The 19372-nt window shown below is 36.3% G+C and overlaps 1 protein-coding gene across 1 annotated transcript in view; it reads left to right on the plus strand.

The window, feature by feature from the left end:
- WDR64 (WD repeat domain 64) overlaps positions 1 to 19372 on the plus strand; it is a gene marked incomplete at both ends in the record, with an annotated part of 83013 nt that overhangs the window by 36375 nt on the left and 27266 nt on the right. The window contains 2 exon segments of the mRNA XM_081257762.1: positions 660 to 874; positions 4128 to 4262. Coding sequence (XP_081113888.1) covers positions 660 to 874; positions 4128 to 4262 — 350 coding nt within the window.

Genomic DNA, 19372 nt, shown 5'->3' on the forward strand with positions numbered 1-19372 from the left:
GCTCTATAAATATTTGTTGAAAGACTGTATGAAACTCTAAATATGTTCAAGTCTCACTTATTCTATAGGAAACAAAACAAATTTAAAAATTTTTAAATACTTTTTTCTTCTCCTTAGGTAGAAACTAAGTTCCAGGAAAACAATGGCCATATAGCTTAGTGAACTCAGTTCAATAGTATAGAGTCAGCTTGATAAATGCTTGCTGAATATTTCTGGATAAATGTAGATGTTAGGATATTTTTCTCCTCGTAAAGTAATTGGGACTTTGATATTAGATTTTCCTATTTATCATTCATTTTTATTTCAGTGGTCTTTTAACACCTGAATTTTTTAATGCTTCCGGTTAATATTGCCTTACAAATTCAAGAAAGGAATATTCACAGTAATACATCAGAAAATCTCATTATTTATTGAGCTAGAGACAGGTACCTCACACTTTTTCCCCACAAAACACCCAAAAGCACAATGTTGGGCTCACAGTGAGAAGTTAATTCGTTAACTTCTACTTAGTTAACTTTGTTTTTTTCAAGTTCCTTTAACAATGGGAATACCTAAAATGAGAAACATCAGAAAGTAAAATCTTATCAAATAATAAGAGTAATAGTTAAATTTAATATTTAGAGCAACACAATAACTTATTAAAAGTGTTCTGTTTCTAGGAAAACTATTTTGTCATAAAACGTATGGATCATTGCCTCCTCTGTGTGTGTGTAGTGTCTCTGCCTGACCAGCTCTGCCGAGATGACATCCTCTTGGGGGACGATGGTGGTTTTGTGAACAAATTCACAGTAAATAGTGATGACTTTGGTCTCAAGAAGGCAAAATCCAAAAAAAATTTACAAAATCAGGTGTTAGACTCAAAGAACTTTAAAAGGTAAGGGTATTATGGGAATAGGCCAATTGTTTTAATATAGACATTGTTCAAGTATTTATGTAGTGAAAATAATATGCCAGACCCCATGGTAGAGATTTTAAATACAGAGCTGAAAAAGAAATGTTTTTTACCTCAAGGAACTTCCAGTATAATAGGGGAGACAGACAGGAAAATTAGCAACTGAAATTCCTATTTTAAGTGCTACTGACAATGAAAATCTATAGGTACTTGAATGAATTAAAGAGTTCGGTGAAAAATTAAATCATGAATAAAATATAAAAGACATACATGGCTGTTCACTAGTATTTAAATATGGAAGACGATTCTAAACATAAAAGCAATGGATACAGAATTCAAAGAAAAAGTTTGATAGATTTGACTATACACATCAAAAGATAACATTTTGAAAGTAAATAACAAACTGGGATAAATATATATAACAAATATGACAGACAGTGGGTTAATAATCTTTAATAGGTTTTAGAATTCAATTAAAAAACAATAATTTCTCAAGATAAAAACTGACAGGGCTTCCCTGGTGGCGCAGTGGTTGAGAGTCCGCCTGCCGATACAGGGGACACGGGTTCGTGCCCCGGTCCGGGAAGATCCCACATGCCGCAGAGCGGCTAGGCCCGTGAGCCATGGCCGCTGAGCCTGTGCGTCCGGAGCCTGCGCTCCGCAAGGGGAGAGGCCACAACAGTGAGAGGCCCGCATAACGCAAAAAATAAAAAAATAAAAAAAATAAAAAAAAAAAAACTGACAAAGACAATGAACAGATAATTCACACACATGCCCACACAGCAGTCAATAAACATTTCAAACTGATCATCAGGCAAGAATGCTAAGAACAGTTTCCAACTGATGAGGTTATGGGTGATTTCTATTGTCTGCTTTATAATTGTAGTGTTTTTGAAGTTCTTAGAGTAAGGCATATATTACTTTTATTAGCAGAAATACAAGTTTTATACTAAATACAACCTTTTTATTAATCAAAGAAATACAACTTATAATCATATACAACTTCTCACATAAAATTAGAACAGATTAAAAATGGGTATGATGCTGTGAGATGGGCATTCTCACATACTGCTGGTGGTGAAAGTATGAGTTGAATCGCATCTGGAAAGCAATTTGGGCAGATGCATCATGTGTCTTAATAAACATTTATACATTGAGACCTGTGATCTCCATGTGTTTAAAAATATAAGTATGATTATCACAGCATTATTTCTAATAATAAAATATCTAGTGTCCAACAATAGGGGAATAATTAACTTAAATAAGTAATCATTTAAATAAATAATTCAGGTGTTATATAAACATGTGATATAATATAAATTCTATAAATATAATTACATATTTTATAAATATGTCCATACATGTGTAATGCATTTATATGTAAATTGCATTTTTGTCAGAGTCCTAAAAAATATTTAAGGCATTAAGGGCATTCAGTAAATCATAGTATAACCATATTAGAGAATGCCATGCATTTCCATTAAATTATATTTTGAAAGATATTTAATAATATGGAAAATGTTAATATCAAGTAAAAAACTTTTTATTTTTTTATGTACATTGAATCCAGTTTTATATATGTACATGTGTCAGTATGTATATGTGTCCATTTGTATGTCTGCATATTTCTACTTAGAAAGAAAAATATTGAATGTGAATTTCCCAAAATGTTAACAATGATTCTTTTTGGAACTTCAGAGAAGTGATTTTTCTTTTCTTCTCTATGGTTTTCTACTTTCTAAATTTTGTACAAACAAAATTTTCCTTTTAGAATAAGAAAATAACTTTGAAAAATACAGGATTATATTTTGTTATTAATATAGCAAATATTTTATTCCAGAGATAGAATATGCAATTAAAAGCTCATTACATCTATTGCTACAACAGAATTAAGACTAGCCCATTGCTGGAACCCTAAGAATGACACAATAATTATATGGCTTCATTTTCCATCCTTCATATATTAGCAGTATTACTTAGTTCCACCAAAGTATTAGACTCTGATGGAGGAGTTTCCCAGTATGTGATGTGCTGCTCTATTTACTATCAAGCACTTTATTCCAATTATGATAGGCTCTTAGAATAGATGCTGAGACATGAATCTTCTCTTTACTGAGATGAGTGTCACCTGTCAGAAAATTCCATAGCCCGTTTTCCATCTCTGCTTCCATTAGACAGATATGTTAGAAATGACATTGGGGGAATCTGAGGAATTTGAGGAATGTAAGTACAGTTAAATGAATGCTAATTCATACTGGTTCTTCTGTAGATGATTTAATCATGCAGCTGATCATTATATACATGACAAATTATTTGAGACTAAAGTGTATGTATATATAAACTGAGTGTTGAAGCAAAACATTGTAGAAATTAAAGAAAGAACTAACCAGTATCCAGAGTTCAAAATTTAACACAATCTGGCATGGAAAAAAAGGAATCTCCCCCGACTCCCACTCTGTTTAATCCAATACTGTTGAACTTTCCTGCCTTGAGTTATAAATATGTCTATTTCTCAACTACAATCTAAGGAACTTGGTGATAAGGATTTTACCTTAATCATCTTTATGTCCTTGGTACCTGGGATACAATAAGTGCTCAATAAGTGTTTGTGGGTGAGGAAACAAATACACTATAAAATATGAGTAAATAAAATACCATGAAGATGGTTTCTTCCAGGTTAAGAAAAGAAGAATTTTATGGCAGTTTTGGCCTCTAGTGCTAAACCTCTCCCTCAAATGTCCTGTGTACTGATGAGCAAGCCTTTGACAAAGACTTTGAAGGCTGTCCTAGCCTCAGCTTTACCAGTAATCTGGGATTATAAACTTTCTAGTTCTTCAGTTTTGAATGTATTCATGGGAAATATGAAAGTGAGTTGACTCATACAAGATAAAAAACAATATAAAATACAGTTCTCCATTGGCATGATCAGGATTTTTTCAGTAGGGTAAGGATGATCATGTCAATATTGGACTGGGGTTCTTCTAGATTATTCCTCTAATTATGAATCTATAGCTCAAAATCTGATGATAAACTTTTATTTTTTCATTTAAAATATGATGACGATCATATAGTTAAACAATTGAAAGTATAATGCATAGGATAGTGTTACACATGCAGGCTTTACCACAGCTCAGAGCTGCGATTTGGTTAAAGTAAAAGTGAAATACCAAATAGAAACTCCACATGATGTGTTTGTGAGTCTAACATAACCCCCTTTTTTTCTTGTAATTCTCAGTGTTAAAAGGAAGCTACATAATGACTGGCTTATGAAAATTAGATATATTTCAGCCCTAAATTGCTTTGGACCCTGCTCCTCAGACAGTATTCATTCATTAGTTTTGGAATCCTTGAAAAGACTTGAGGATAATATGTAAGTACAGTTGTTTATATACATAAACATTCTGTGACTTTCAGGTGTTTTCCTGAAACCCATGGCAGCCTTGGAGCTTTTAAACTGGTTTTTAGACATATCAGATGTTAAGTATTCCATTTGTTCAACAAAATTAATTAGATTTTCAGGAGGACGTTGAAGTTACTCATGCAAATCTGAACATGATGTGTCCTCCTAGAAGCAGTTTTGTTCCTTTGTTTTTATTGCTATATTCTATTAAAGTAAATCAATATTGGTGTAGCTATATTTTCCAAATATAGTTCTGTTGGTAAAACTTTATACTTTAAAAATCATTCTTACTGGTCAATTGACTGTCAATAGCCTGTGAGTATCTGTAGAACAGCCATCATGTTCCATGTGTAATAAATACCCAAAATGGCTTTCTTATAGACAGATGAGTTTGAATAGTGTGTAGTCTTATTTTCTACCTAGTTAAATATTTATTAATAGTTATACTGATATATAGCAAGGGTATATGAATATATAGTAACTATAAAACAGCTGTTATATATTTTTAAGAGAGATACATTCTACAGCATGGATAAACCTCAAAAACATTTTGCTAAGTGACAGAAGCCAGACACAAAAGACTGTATATTGAATAATCCCATTTGTAGGAAATGCCCAGAAAAGAAAAGTTTATAGAAATAGAAAGTAGATTAGTGGATGCCTGGGGATGGTGATGGGAGCAAGGACCCCAAGTTGTCACAAGGGAGGTCTCTGGGTTAGGGAAGGCTAAAGAAGAAGGAAATCACATGATCACATCAACAGATGCAGAAAAAGCACTTGACAAAATCCAGCACCCATTCCTGATAAAAACTCTCAATCTAGACACAGACATTATACCAGTTACAGGAAAACAACTCAAAATGGATCATAGACCCAAAGATAAAATACAAAGCTGTAAAACTCCTGGAAGAAAATCTAGATGACATTGGGTTTGGCAATGACTTTTAAGATACCACTCCATGAGCGAAATCACTGATAAACTGGACTTCATTCAAATTAAAAACTCTGCTCTGAAAAAGACACTGTCAAGAGAACAAGAAGACAGGCCATAGACTAGGAGAAAATATTTGCAAAACACATATCTGATAAAGGGCAGTCATCTGAAATATACAAAGAACTCTTAAAACTCAACACTAAAACAAACAACCTGATTAAAAAATGGGCAAAAGATCTGAGCAGACACATCACCAAAGAAGGTATACAGATGGCAATAAGTATATGAAAAGATGTTTCACATTCTACATCATTAGAGAAGTGGAAACTAAAATCACAATGAGATATCATTACACACCTACTAGAATGTCCAAAATCCAAAACACTGACAACTTCAAATGCTGGCAAGAATGTAGAACAATAGGAACTCTCATTCAGTGCTGGTGGGAATGCAAAATGGGTACAGCCACCTTGGAAGACAGTTTGGCAGTTTCTTACAAAACTAAACATACTCTTGCCATATGATCCAGCACCAAAAAGCACTAAAAGCACTAAAAAGAAATAAGCTATCCATGAAAAGACATGGAGGAACCTTAAATGCATACTACAAAGTAAAAAAAGCCAATCTGAAAAGGTTACATACTGCATGATTCTAACTATATGACATTCTGGAAAAGGCAAAACTGTGGATAGGCAATTAAAAATCAGTGATTACTGGGATGCAGGGGGAGGGAGGGTTGAATAGGCAGGGCGCAGAGGATTTTCAGGGCCTTGAAAATACTCCATATGATACTATAATGGTGGACACATGTCATTATACATTTGTCCAAACCCACAGAATGTACAGCACCAAGAGTGAACCCTAATGTAAACTGTGGACTTTGTGTGATTATTATGTGTCAATGTGTAGGTTCATCAGTTCTAACAAATGTACCACTCTGGTGAGAGATGTAGATAATGGGGGAAGCTATGCATGTGTGGGAGGGCAGGAGCATATGGAAAATCTCTGTAATTTCCACTCAACTTTTCTGTGAACCTAAAACTGCTTTAAAAAAATTGTCTATTAAAAAAATGCACTGAGCCACAAATTAAAATCTGACTTGCTGCAACAAGAAGCGAAAGGTCTTCTTTAAACTTTGTTTTCAGGATGAAACTGGAGGGCATTATGCTAAGTGAAATAAACCAGGCAGAGAAAGACGAATACTGCATGGTATCACTTATATGTGAAATCCAAAAAAAAAGTAGAACTCATAGAAACAAAGTGTAGAACAGTCGTCACCAGGGAAAGGGTTCCCTTTCCATAGGGAAGGGTTCATAAAAGTTTGGTAAACTTTCATATAGGTTTTTATAAAACCTATAAAATGTCTGAGGATCTAAGGTAAAATGTGGTGACTATAGTTAACACTGTATTGTATAATTGAAATTTGCTAAGAAAGTAGAATGTAAATGTTCACACCAAAAAAAAAAAAAAAAAAGTAAACATGTGAGATGATGAATGTGGTGATTAACTCAGGGGAATCCTTTCACAATGTGTATATATATCAAATCATGTTATACAGTTTCAACATCTTATGATTATATGTGAAAACTGAAAAAATGAGATAAAATACAACAAAACACTATGGGTAAAAACTTAAAACTGCAAAACCCTTACCTAGTGATTCAATTCCATTCTTAAAACTTACTTTCTCAATTGTAATAATTTTCTTCTGAATTTCAGTTTTTCTGTTTAAAGAATCAGTGAGTTGAAATGATACGGAGTCTTGCTTTCTTTTTCTCTTTGCATTTAGGGTACAACTTTAAAAAGTCCTGGGAAAAATGGTGGAGAGATAAATATGACCCCCTAACAAAATACAAGTGATAGATACCTCCTAGGTCCTCTTGAAGTTTTAGTGAAACTCACAAAAAAATGGGAAACAAAAGATAGCCTTTGCACATACAGAGCTAGAATTTCTTTAAATTCCAAGGCTTTTAATTTAAGCAATGGAATAACAGAATTAGGAATTTAATGAAAGATGAGAATATCACAGTCAGTCAGATGACTTACTACCTTAAGTTTTCCTAGAAGTTGTAGTCTTCAGTAAAAACACATATTTCCCCTTACCTAGAAAAAGGTGAAAATGTTTATCTTGGTGTAAAACATATTACAGTGAGAGATGATTTTAAAATTTTCTTCAGTAACTTCAAAACAATTTCATTTCTTGACACCAGATTTGACACCACAAATATCATTTCTATGTTTTTGTGACATAAGTAACTGGCTAGTGATTATACTCTGGCATTTTAAAGGAATACATTTCTGAAACATTTAATTAAGAACTAGATGCCACCTTATTTCCAATTTGATTTTATACTATGTTGGCAATTCATGATACATTCATAATCATAAAGAAACATTGTGAAAACATATACAAATAGAATATGTCCTCATGGTGATATAGAAAAAATATATTCTACTTCAACATCCAGAGAAAGGATTTTTATTTGCAAGATATACGAACCTACAACCATGATTTCCACAGAACAAATATTACCAGTACACTTACCAGGGTAATTCTAACAGTTTATATGGCAACCAGAAAGCTGTATAAGGTAACGTAGTTCAGCCTTTAATCCAGAACTGTATCAATTATTCAACAAATATTTACTAAGTCAGAATGTGTTAAGAACTGTGGACAATACAAATATGTTTAAGTCGTGACCCCTGCCTTAAAATGCTTAAAATCTAAGTGGGAAGACAAGAAATATAGACATAAAATCAGCAGTACGGTGAAGCCAGCTCATGTCAGGAATTTGGCCTACCTATTGTTAAACTCTGCCATGATTAAAATAAGCTCACAAATAAATTATATTGAAAACAAAGGCAATAAATACTCAAAACTCATTACTTCTTATTTATTTTACTACATTTTACTATTACCTATGTTCTTGAGGGTTTTACGTCCTGAAGAACACAGTACTCTATAATGGTGTGCAACTGTGTATCTTTTCCTAACTCCACGTTAAGAGATGTCCCTTTGCTGGTTTGAAATCAGCCATGAGAGAAATATTTATACCATGGAAAACAGCAAATGTTGTAAACCAACGGCACACTCCCATCTCTACTTTCCTGCCCCCAGCTCAATGAATGTTAAACATTTATCAGCGCACTACTACTTAGGATAATTTGCATTACAAAGAAGAGCAAGTTAAAGGCCAGTTGACTGGTTTAGGATTATAGGCATAATAGGAGTTCAGAAAGGGAAGTGATAAATAATCGTCCTCCAGCAAGCCCATAGAGATAAGAACAAGAAGTCTTATATAGGGGACTATGTAAAGTAACTTGCCAGTGATTTCATTACACAAGAAAGTTTAAAGCAAACACAATAAACGTGCCTAGTTGGCTTTTAGATGAATGAAGTGGCTTTTTTTTTTTCCTTCTTAAAGACTGTCTTTATATCGGTAAGTTTAGTTGCCTATTGTCACTCTAATATTACAAAATAGAAATCAAAAATTGATCTGCACAATTTTGACAGGCGCTAAGTTCCAACATCCTTCTCTCAGACCTTCACGTCTTACCATATCAGATTTTGAACACTCCAACTCGCACTATACTGACTCAGTGATGTTGCTGAGGTCTCTGATACATTTACCTCTCAGTAGATTGAATTTTTTTTTTTTTTTTGCAGTATGCGGGCCTCTCACTGTTGTGGCCTCTCCCGTTGCGGAGCACAGGCTCCGGACACGCGGGCTCAGCGGCCATGGCTCACGGTCCTGGCCGCTCCGCGGCATGTGGGATCTTCCCGGACCGGGGCACAAACCCGTGTCCCTTGCATCGGCAGGCGAACTCTCAACCACTGCGCCACCAGGAAAGCCAGTAGATTGAATTTTATCAGCCCTTTCCTTGACTTTCTTCCCTTCCTACCTGCCTGGATCCCAAGTTAATCATCTGAGTTTGTATCTCACCAGCATTCTTCTGATTTATACTCCTATCTGTCCAATGTATCAATCAGCAAAATCCCAACCCTTTTGCTCAGCAGAGCCCTTAGCCCAGTCTCCCAATCCTTTTACATACCTTTGATTAACCCCCTCTCATTCCTCTCAGTGACTATTCCAAACTTCAACTCCTTTCACCCTCCACCGATGTCCTGTCCTTCCATATGATCAAAAAAGACCCAAACAACAACAAAAAAACCTGTGGCCTCAGGAGTAATTCCCCAACACCCTAGATCTTTTCAGAATTTTCTATATCCACACCCAGCCTTAAGTCTTTTCTTTTTGTTTCAGAGGTTGGTAACACACCTTCCATTGTTGACCTTACACTTAACTTCTTCTCCAGGATCTTGCTACCTCAGTTTCTCCCACTCTCCCATTTTCAACCTAAAATGCTCAAGTCTCTTGTGATCTGAGTAACACTTTTCTTGACCTTTAGTGCCCTTTGATCTATCATACTACACCTCTTCTGGAAAGGGTACTCTGCATTCACTATCCCCACTATCTTGTCAATACTCATTCCCTCTAAAATCCTCTCTCATATAGCCTCCCGGCTCCTACTCTACGGAAGAGACTCTCAAATTGGCCAATGATGTCTACATTGTCAGACCAAAGGAAATTAAACTTGGAGCACTCAACATTACTGATCTCACCCATCCTAAAACTCTATTCTCTTGGCTTTTGGGAAGCCGGAGTTTTCTCCCGGTATCTTACTGTTTGACCTTTTCCCTTGTGATTCCTCTTTTTGTGTCTGCTCTTTTTGCGGTGGTATTCTCCAGAGTTTTGTCCTTAGCCAACCTTAATTGTCACTTTCTACTGAATTCTTGGGTTATGTTCCTCTTCTCCAACATATTAATACCTGTATACTAATGAAACCCAAGCTATCTTGAATATTGGACTTACATATACCTACTCACTATGTCCACCTGGATATCTCATAGCCCCTTAAATTTCACTTCACTCCCCCCACATTTTAATCTATGCCTTTTATAGAATTTAAAATTTTTCTTGGTGGCACCATGATGCATCAAATCATCTAGGCAGAAATTTAGCAACCCCACATGACTCTTTTTTCCCTCAACCCCTAAAAATCATCAGTCACCAGTTTGTCTATATTGCCTTAAAAATTCTTGTTGAATCTATTTTATATTCTGTATCTCTATTGTCCTAGGCTCTTCTGTCCAACTACCCTCTCGTCCCAATACTCTTCCAAACTATTCTTGTAAGGATGATATCCAACATCTCAATGTCCTTCACACTTCTCCATCACCTGTCACAGCACTCCCATTATCTGGTTCCTGTTAACCTCTCCACTTCATCCACTTCACTGCTCTTTACTACCTTGTACTTAGGTTCCTGTTATCCTGTTACTCTGAACTTCTTGCTGATCCCTGGATACTGCATGTTGGGACTTTGTACATGTTCAGTGCCTGAAATACTCTCTCCACTCTTCCTCTTAGTTCTTCTACCTCAACCTCCATAATCCTGTGGGATTTTTTTTCTTTTTTTGAAAAGAGAGAAGTTTTTTATTTTTAAAATTTTTTCCAGTTTTTTGAGGTATAACTGACTCCATAAATCCTTTAAGGATCAAGTGATACCAACTCTAGGAAAATTTCCTAACCTCTCCCAGAAACCTCTTCCCCAACTGGGTTAGGTACCCTTTTCATGCTTCAGTCTTTGTACTTATTACATTTTAATTATGTTTAAGGATGTGTCTTTCCAAGACACTAAGCTTGTTGAGTTTTTGTATATTCAACATTTTCTTTTTGATAGTCCTATAATTTGAACAAAACTACATAGATGACTCCAGAAGAAGCTCTAGAGCAGGAGGCTGAATATTCACTTTTATTTTCAGAAAATAATTATTGGTTAGTTACTCTGTTTAAGGCACTGTATTAGGTGTTGGAAATTTAAAGATGCATAAGATTAGGTCTTTGCTCTCATGTCTAATGAGGGAGAAAGGAAATTGATTCCCAGAGAGGGTGATAAGTGTCATGATATCGATTTAAGAGTGTTGTATGGGAGCAGAAGAGAGTTCTCAGAGCATCTTAAGGTAGGATTGGGGTGTGGATAAAAATTGGGGTAGGCTTCCTGAAAAAGAGTGTCATAAATACTGAGTTTTGAATAACTGGTAAGAGTTAGCCAGGTAAAAGAGTTGCAGGAGAGTAGAGTTGATAAGTAGTCACATTAAAGAAATGACATTTATAAAGGCACAGAAGTGAAGAAGAAGATGGTGAATTCTAGAAACTGTAAGTGGTTCAGTATGATTGGAACAGAGAGGAAGAGTTGGGAAAGATGAGACTTGGATAAGCCAAACATGAAGAGACCTGCATACCATGATAAATTTGGAATTTTAACCTGATGGCTACAGGAAGCCATTGAATACTTTAGACAGAAAAGTGATAAAATTCGTGTTTTTGACAGATTACCCTAGCAGCAAAGTGGAGAATGGATTGGGGAAAGGCAAATTGAAAAGAGGGAGACCAGTTGGGAAGATATGGCAATAGTTTAGAAAAGAAATGATAAGGGTTTGAACTGAACCAGTGAAAGTAAGGATGGAAAGAGAACAGATTCTCGTATAATTTAGAAGAATTGGTGACCTACTGGATGAGAGAAATAAAGGAAAGAGAGGAATCTAATGTTCACTTTTTCATTCTCAACAATATTTAATGTATGCCTATTATAGATCAAAAACTGTTCCAAGAAGTGATATAATGGTATACAAAAAAGACTAACTCTCTCCTCTCCTGGAGTCATATTCCAGTGGGAGAGCAAATAATCAAATGAATAATACAGACTTAGGTGAGTAGGTGATGGAGATGAAGGAGCATTATGGGATAAAGAGTGATGGGAGGCAGTAATCTTGACAGGATGGTCACGAGAGACTGCTCTGAGGAGACAGCCTGTGATCAGAGATCTGAGTGAGGTGAAGAACAAATCATCCAAAGATCTAGAAGAAAAGCATTAGAGCAGCAGACGCCAGGCTCAGTTTGGGGGAACTATATACGTGGCTGTGCTTTTCACTATGAGAGAATATAAATAAAGGAATACATTTGCAAGGGAGTTCTAGATCACGCCTGCCACTTATTCATTGTCCAAGAGTCTTGGGCATTTGAACTTATTTGAACCTCAATAACCTCACTTATAAATGGGAATAATACTAACTTTCTTAGCTCATGGGATTTTTGTGCTACTCAAAAAAGTTGAAAAGGGTGAAGGTGCTTTGAAAACTAAAACCCCTTAACAACTGAAATTATTATTATTTGCTTATAGACATTTAAGGTCTTTTGTGGAGACTGGATTTTTAAAGAACAATGATTTCTGCATGCTGCCAAAATCTATGATAATAATAAATACTCTAACACTGCACGAAAGGAAAGGCACAAGTTTTCCTTTGGGAACAATTTGTATGGGCCATTATTCCCTTTTCCAAGTATTAGGATCTGTCAATCAAGTGGGCAAAACAAGAAGGGCAAAAACATGCCCTTCAACTGACATGATTCTAGGAAGATCTAATTCCCCCCCTTTTTTTTTCCAGTGACATAGGTTCAAGAGCAGAATTGAGTTAGTCACACTCTCACACTCTTATTCCTTTTTATTTATTTATTTATTTATTTATTTATTTATTTATTTATTTATTAACATCTTTATTGGAGTATAATTGCTTTACAATGGTGTGTTAGTTTCTGCTTTATAACAAGGTGAATCAGCTATACATATACATATATCCCCATATCTCTTCCCTCTTGTGTCTCCCTCCCTCCCACCCTCCCTATCCCACCCCTCTAGGTGATCACAAGGCACTGAGCTATCTCCCTGTGCTATGCAGCTGCTTCCCACTAGCTATTGGTTTTACATTTGGTAGTGTATATATGTCTATGCCAATCTCTCACTTTGTCCCAGCTTACCCTTCCCCCTCCCTGTGTCCTCAAGTCCATTCTCTAGTAGGTCAACGTCTTTATTCCCATCCTGCCCCTAGGTTCTTCATGACCTTCTTTTATTTTTTTTTTCGATTCCATATATATGTGTTAGCATACGGTATTTGTTTTTCTTTTTCTGACTTACTTCATTCTGTATGACAGACTCTAGGTCCATCTACCTCACTACAAATAACTCAATTTCGTTTCTTTTTATGGCTGAGTAATATTCCATTGTACATACGTGCCACATCTTCTTTATCCATCCATCTGTTTATGGACACTTAGATTGCTTCCATGTCCTGGCTATTGTAAATAGAGCTGCAATGAACATTGTGGTACATGACTCTTTTTGAATTACGGTTTTCTCAGGGTATATGCCCACTAGTGGGATTTCTGGGTCGTATGGTAGTTCTATTTTTAGTTTTTTAAGGAATCTCCATATTGTTCTCCATAGTGGCTGTATCAATTTACACTCCCACCAACAGTGCAAGAGGGTTCCCTTTTCTCTACACCCTCTCCAGCATTTATTGTTTGTAGATTTTTTATTATGGCCATTCTGACTGGTGTGAGGTGATACCTCATTGTAGTTTCGATTTGCATTAATGATGTTGAGCATTCATTCATGTGTTTGTTGGCAATCTGTATATCTTCTGTGGAGAAATGTCTATTTAGGTTTTCTGCCCATTTTTGGATTGGGTTGTTTGGTTTTTTTTGATATTGAGCTGCATGTGCTGCTTGTAAATTTTGGAGATTAATCCTTCATCAGTTGCTTCACTTGCAAATATTTTCTCCCATTCTGTGGGATATCTTTCCGTCTTGGTGTCAGTTTCCTTTGCTGTGCAAAAGCTTTGAAGTCTCATTAGGTCCCATTTGTTTCTTTTTGTTTTTATTTCCATTTCTCTAGGAGGTGGGTCAAAAAGGATCTTGCTGTGATTTATGTCATAGAGTGCTCTGCCTATGTTTTCCTCTAAGAGTTTTACAGTGTCTGGTCTTACATTTAGGTGTTTAATCCATTTTGAGTTTATTTTTGTGTATGGTGTTAGGGAGTGTTCTAATTTCATTCTTTTACATGTAGCTGTCCAGTTTTCCCAGCACTACTTATTGAAGAGGCTGTCTTTTCTCCATTGTATGTTCTTGCCTCCTTTATCAAAGATAAGGTGACCATATGTACATGGGTTTATCTCTGGGCTTTCTATTCTATTTCATTGATCTATATTTCTGTTTTTGTGCCAGTATCATACTGTCTTGATTACTGTACTTTGTAGTATAGTCTGAAGTCAGGGAGCCTGATTCCTCCAGCTCCATTTTTCTTTTTATCCTTGTATCCCATTCCATTTTTACTTATGTGCAAAAACAGACACACACACACACACACACACACACACACAGATGCAACCATTCTTTGGGGTTAATAAATCTTTTTATTTATATGTTTTCTTCAAAATGAATGTTAGTATGTATTTTTTATTTATATAATGTTATTGTAGGGAATTTAAATTCCTCCTCTCTACAGGGTTCTGTAGATTTGGTACTTTGTAGCTGTAAACACTTAAATTATCTAGAAGGTTTTCTTTTTCATACGTGCCAGTAGTTTCTGGTCTTAGGTCTGAAGAGCATCTATTTTGCAATAGGCAGGAGTTTGTCTTTAAGCTCAATTCAGAGCCTCCTAGTATTCACCATATCTCCTGGAATTTGGGCCAAGAAGGTCAGGAAACTGTGAGACAAAAATACACAAACTCAGCAAATAATGATCATTGATCTATTCTGTCAAATTCTGGCTGACTTTTCAACTACTTCCTTGGGTCACTCTCCTAAATCTAGAAGCTAAAGAGATTTCTCAAGTGATACAGTGTAATCATGTTTTCCAGAACTGTCAGTGCCATTGAGGAGTCATTTCAGTAGAAAGAGAGTCAAGTCCACTCCATCCCTAGATTCATCATATTCCTATCTCTGCAATTTCCTATGATAAGTCTTAAGCTGAGACAGATGAAACTGCATTTATACTAATTCAAAATTGGCCAGCTGCTAAAATGGAAGCCAGTACAGCTCCCAGAAAGGCAGGAAAAAACTCCTCTCAAAAAAAATTTTCCATTTAAGAAATGATTACCATTCTGGTCATAATTTTGTATGGTAATTTCACAAATGTACCAGCAGGAAAATGAACATATGCTATTAATATTGCCATGTAAAGAATGTTGGCCTATTGCAAGACATTAGTTGAACCGTTAACCCTTTAATAGCTTGGCAATTCCAAGAGATGAGCAATTAACTACTTAGCATTACTCTTTATTAGTTACCCAGCTTGGAAGCAAATTGTAATATTAGAAAGTATGTAGTGGTTCTCAGTAGGGTTGCTATGGAGCCAGTCAGAACTGGTTTCTGTCTGGCACTCAAGGCTTTGTGACCATTGAACATGTTACCATTAGCTCTACTTAGTCTCAGTTTTTCCATCTTTAAATGGGAATGAATATACCTACCTTGTAGTGTTATAAGGTATGTAAAAATTAACCTAAGTTACTCAGGTAAAGTGCCTAGCTTAATGCATGGTATATATAGTTAGTGCTCAATAAATGTAAAAGTTCCTCTTTTTGTTCCCTTAATAAAAATACTGAAATACATCAGAAAATGAATTTTAATACTGAGATCAGGTGGAGTTACCGTAGACCTGTACTGGTTTGTGCTTTGTGTTCCCACTTCTATAGTAGGGGTCAGAAAATGGCATGTGCCATGTTCAGTGGGCCATCTGTTTTTGTAGCATCTGCAAACTAAGAATAGGTTTTACATTTTTTAATGGTTGAAAAAATCAAAAGAAGAAGAATATTTCATGACCCATGAAAATTATATGAAATTCAAATTTCATTGCTCATGAAGTTATATGGGAACACAACCATGCTCACTTGTTTACGCATTATTTACAGCTGTTTTTGTGCTACAGTGGCAGAGAGTAAATAGGAAAGTGTAAAATATTTATTATCCGGATCCTTAAAGAAAAAGTTTACCATACCCTCATCTAAAGTTTTCTATTGCACCTTGTCTTGTTCTTTGGGAATGTGTACAATATGGATTAATCACAGGCAGTAACCCAGAGTGAGGACCACTATTTTTAAAAAATACCTTTACCTGAGGCACGCAAATTTCCCGCCTTACATCATCAAGGAGGAAATAAAAATGACTTCTTCTTTGTCCCCTGCGTTCCTCCCATCTACCCCCACCCCAAGGGAAGATAAGAGAGGATACAAGCTTGCTCAATGGCCCTTCACCTTTAGCAATTACATGAACCCCCGGGAATGCTTTCCTGTCTGAGCATCGTATTACATTCAGTGAATAACCCTAATTATGTAACATTCCATGTGATACCCTGCTTCCCTCTCCATATCAGAGCTCACGAATTTGTGTAACATTAGCAGGGAAACTGAGGTGAAGTATGCTATGATTCAGGCAAGGTCTTTTGATAGTATAGTGTTTGTTTGTTTGTTTGTTTCATTTTGAAGAAATTATTAGAAAATGTTTCTCCTTCAAACGTACTATTATCTCAGGGAAAAATTCAGAGGGAACTTCCCAGAATCAATATATTTCTATTCTGTGTGACTCTGAAAACTGGTACAGTATTGTCAGCCAGTGGTATTTATCCCTGAAGGGTATTCAAACATATTTATTGGGAGCCTTCTGTGTTCAAAGGCCCATGGTATCTACATTTTATTTTGTTATGGAATGGACAATATGGGCCAACATTGTACATAAGATTATGAGTCTAGTGTTATCTTGCTGTGGTCAGTGTTTAGAGGTGGGTCCCCCTGAGGCATCCTAGACAAGAGGGTGGTCCACCCCCAACCCCTGGTCTACCACCCTATCCCTGAGGAGGGACCATGGTGTGGAGGACCTGAGCTCAAGTCCAAACACCAAACCAGATATCTCACTGCACTGTAAGATGTTGAGTGAAAACTCTCCTCATTCTTCAGATGTAAAATGCTGTGGAAATACTAGTTAATATTATCATAACTTTCTTAGGGAACACTCTGGTATGTACCAGTTAGAGTAAATTACACCTAGTTACAGAATAAGAAAGCAATCTGTTAAAAACTATGGAGTTGAATATGTATATAAAATATCTGAAAAGCAGCTCATCTTTTAAGTTTTTTCCCAGTTGACATCAATTATATGGATTTTCTTAGTTGCAACTGGCTTTACTGAAAGACACAGTTCATCCATTTCTGGTCCATTTAATTATTTGGACCAGGAAAATAGATTAATTTGATCTAATAGGCAGGTATTTTAAAAAAACAAAAAAAAATTAATGGGAAGTATGTATGATCCCCATTTTACATGCTGAGACATTGATGTAAAAATGTTTGATAGATCCATAATCAACTAACAGGGCATTAAATGTTTCTTTTCCTGCTATCTTAGAATTTCAGCCAAAGTTCCATTTAAAGAAAGATATACTAAACCATCCTCACAGAATTATTAGAAGGTAGTCAGACCAGTCCCATGACTCTTATCTTATCAGTCACCCACAGCAATGAAGAAACAACAAGCAATTCTAAAATAGTTGAAAAGAAGGATGCAGTTACCTAGCTGTGGAACTATGGGGAATGCTGAGGCATTTGGTCAGCCATCCCCAGGGTGAGAGTGGAGGTGGGAGAGAGTTTCCCCCACCTCAGACCACAGGAGGAGAGCTCCAGGGGAGCCTGCTCCAGGACAACCTGCTCCAGGAGAGCCAAATAAGTGGGGAAATATATCTGGCTCCCCAGGGGCTACTTGCTGAGGCCCCAAAGGACACAGGCTCACCTTAGGCAAGTTTGACAGGTGCCATATGCACATTATGACCACTACTTGCTTCCCCATGGGGAATTCTGAAGGCTGCAGGCTGGACCATATTATGACATGCGGCCCTGAGCACTTTTGCCTTCATGTGTCCCTCCCACCATAACGCTATCAATATTGCACGTTATTTTTTTTCTTTCTTTCTTTTTTTTTTTTTTTGGCGGTAGGCGGGCCTCTCACTGCCGCGGCCTCTCCCGTTGGGGAGCACAGGCTCCGGACACGCAGGCTCAGCAGCCATGGCTCACGGGCCCAGCCGCTCCGCGGCATGTGAGATCTTCCCGGACAGGGGCACGAATCCGTGTCTCCTGCATTGGCAGGCAGACTCTCAACCACTGCGCCACCAGGGAAGCCCTGCACGTTATTTTTGATATAATTTTAAAGACTTCAACTTTTTTAATGTTTTAGGCTCTAAAAAGTTTAGTTTTTCTGATATGAGAAAAAATTAAAACACTTCTCTTTACCCTAAACTTAAATTTTTTCCTTTGATTTTAAGAACAATTAGAACATTTCTGTGTGCCCCCCAAATTACTGTGGGCCCTCAGCTCTGCACCTGCTGTGCCTAATGCACACATTCCTACCTGGCAGGAGGGACCCAAGGCAATAGGGTGGGGATGCATTCAGGTTGACACTGTCCTGCATGACTAGCCTGTGTGAATTTCCTGTGGGCCACAGTCAGTGATTTAGCAGGAATTTCCCTTCCTAATGGAAACTGGTCCAAGAAGACTTGCTGCTGGGGCAAGATGATGTACTAAGAGGCTGTGTTTGGAGACAAGGGTAGAGGAAAATAATGCCATTCCCAGTTTATACCTAATCGAGTTCAGTTCATTCAGTCAACCAGAAAAGCATGTCATTGGCAAAAGTGTAAATAAGTCACCAGAGGTAAGTAGAAACTACTTCTTATCTGGAACGTTTAAACATTTTCAAAATTCTAAAATCTGACTTTAGATTTATGTTACTGAATTAGGGCTGCTTTTCATGAACTGTGAATAAGTAGTCATTTGAATAAAGTAGGACTATAGTTTACCTTTGCATTAGCTAGTCAGAAAAATTACTACTATAAACTAGATATAAAATTTTTGGAAGAAAAGAGCTTTTAAAATACCTTAGAGGCATCTTTTTACATAGAAGTAGTATAATCTATTCCTCTGTTTATTTAGTAAACTTCCCACTTAGGACTTAACTACTGATACTTTGTGTTACTTTTGAACTTTAAAACAAAAAAAGCTATTTTTTTCTCCTCTAAATGATCATTCTCACTTATTAAAATTGGAAATTTTGTCTAAACTATTGCTATTTTATCATCGTGCATGTTTTTTAAAATATAGGAGCTGTCTCATTCAGAGGTTGCAAACTGGTAGTCTCACGAGCTAAATGCAACCTGCAAATGGTGTTTTGTTTGGTAGCATTTACGGTCATTTATTTGGTTTTGTC

The sequence above is a fragment of the Mesoplodon bidens genome (assembly GCF_964165515.1).
Source record: "Mesoplodon bidens genome assembly, chromosome: 2".
Taxonomy (NCBI): Eukaryota; Metazoa; Chordata; class Mammalia; order Artiodactyla; family Ziphiidae; genus Mesoplodon; species Mesoplodon bidens.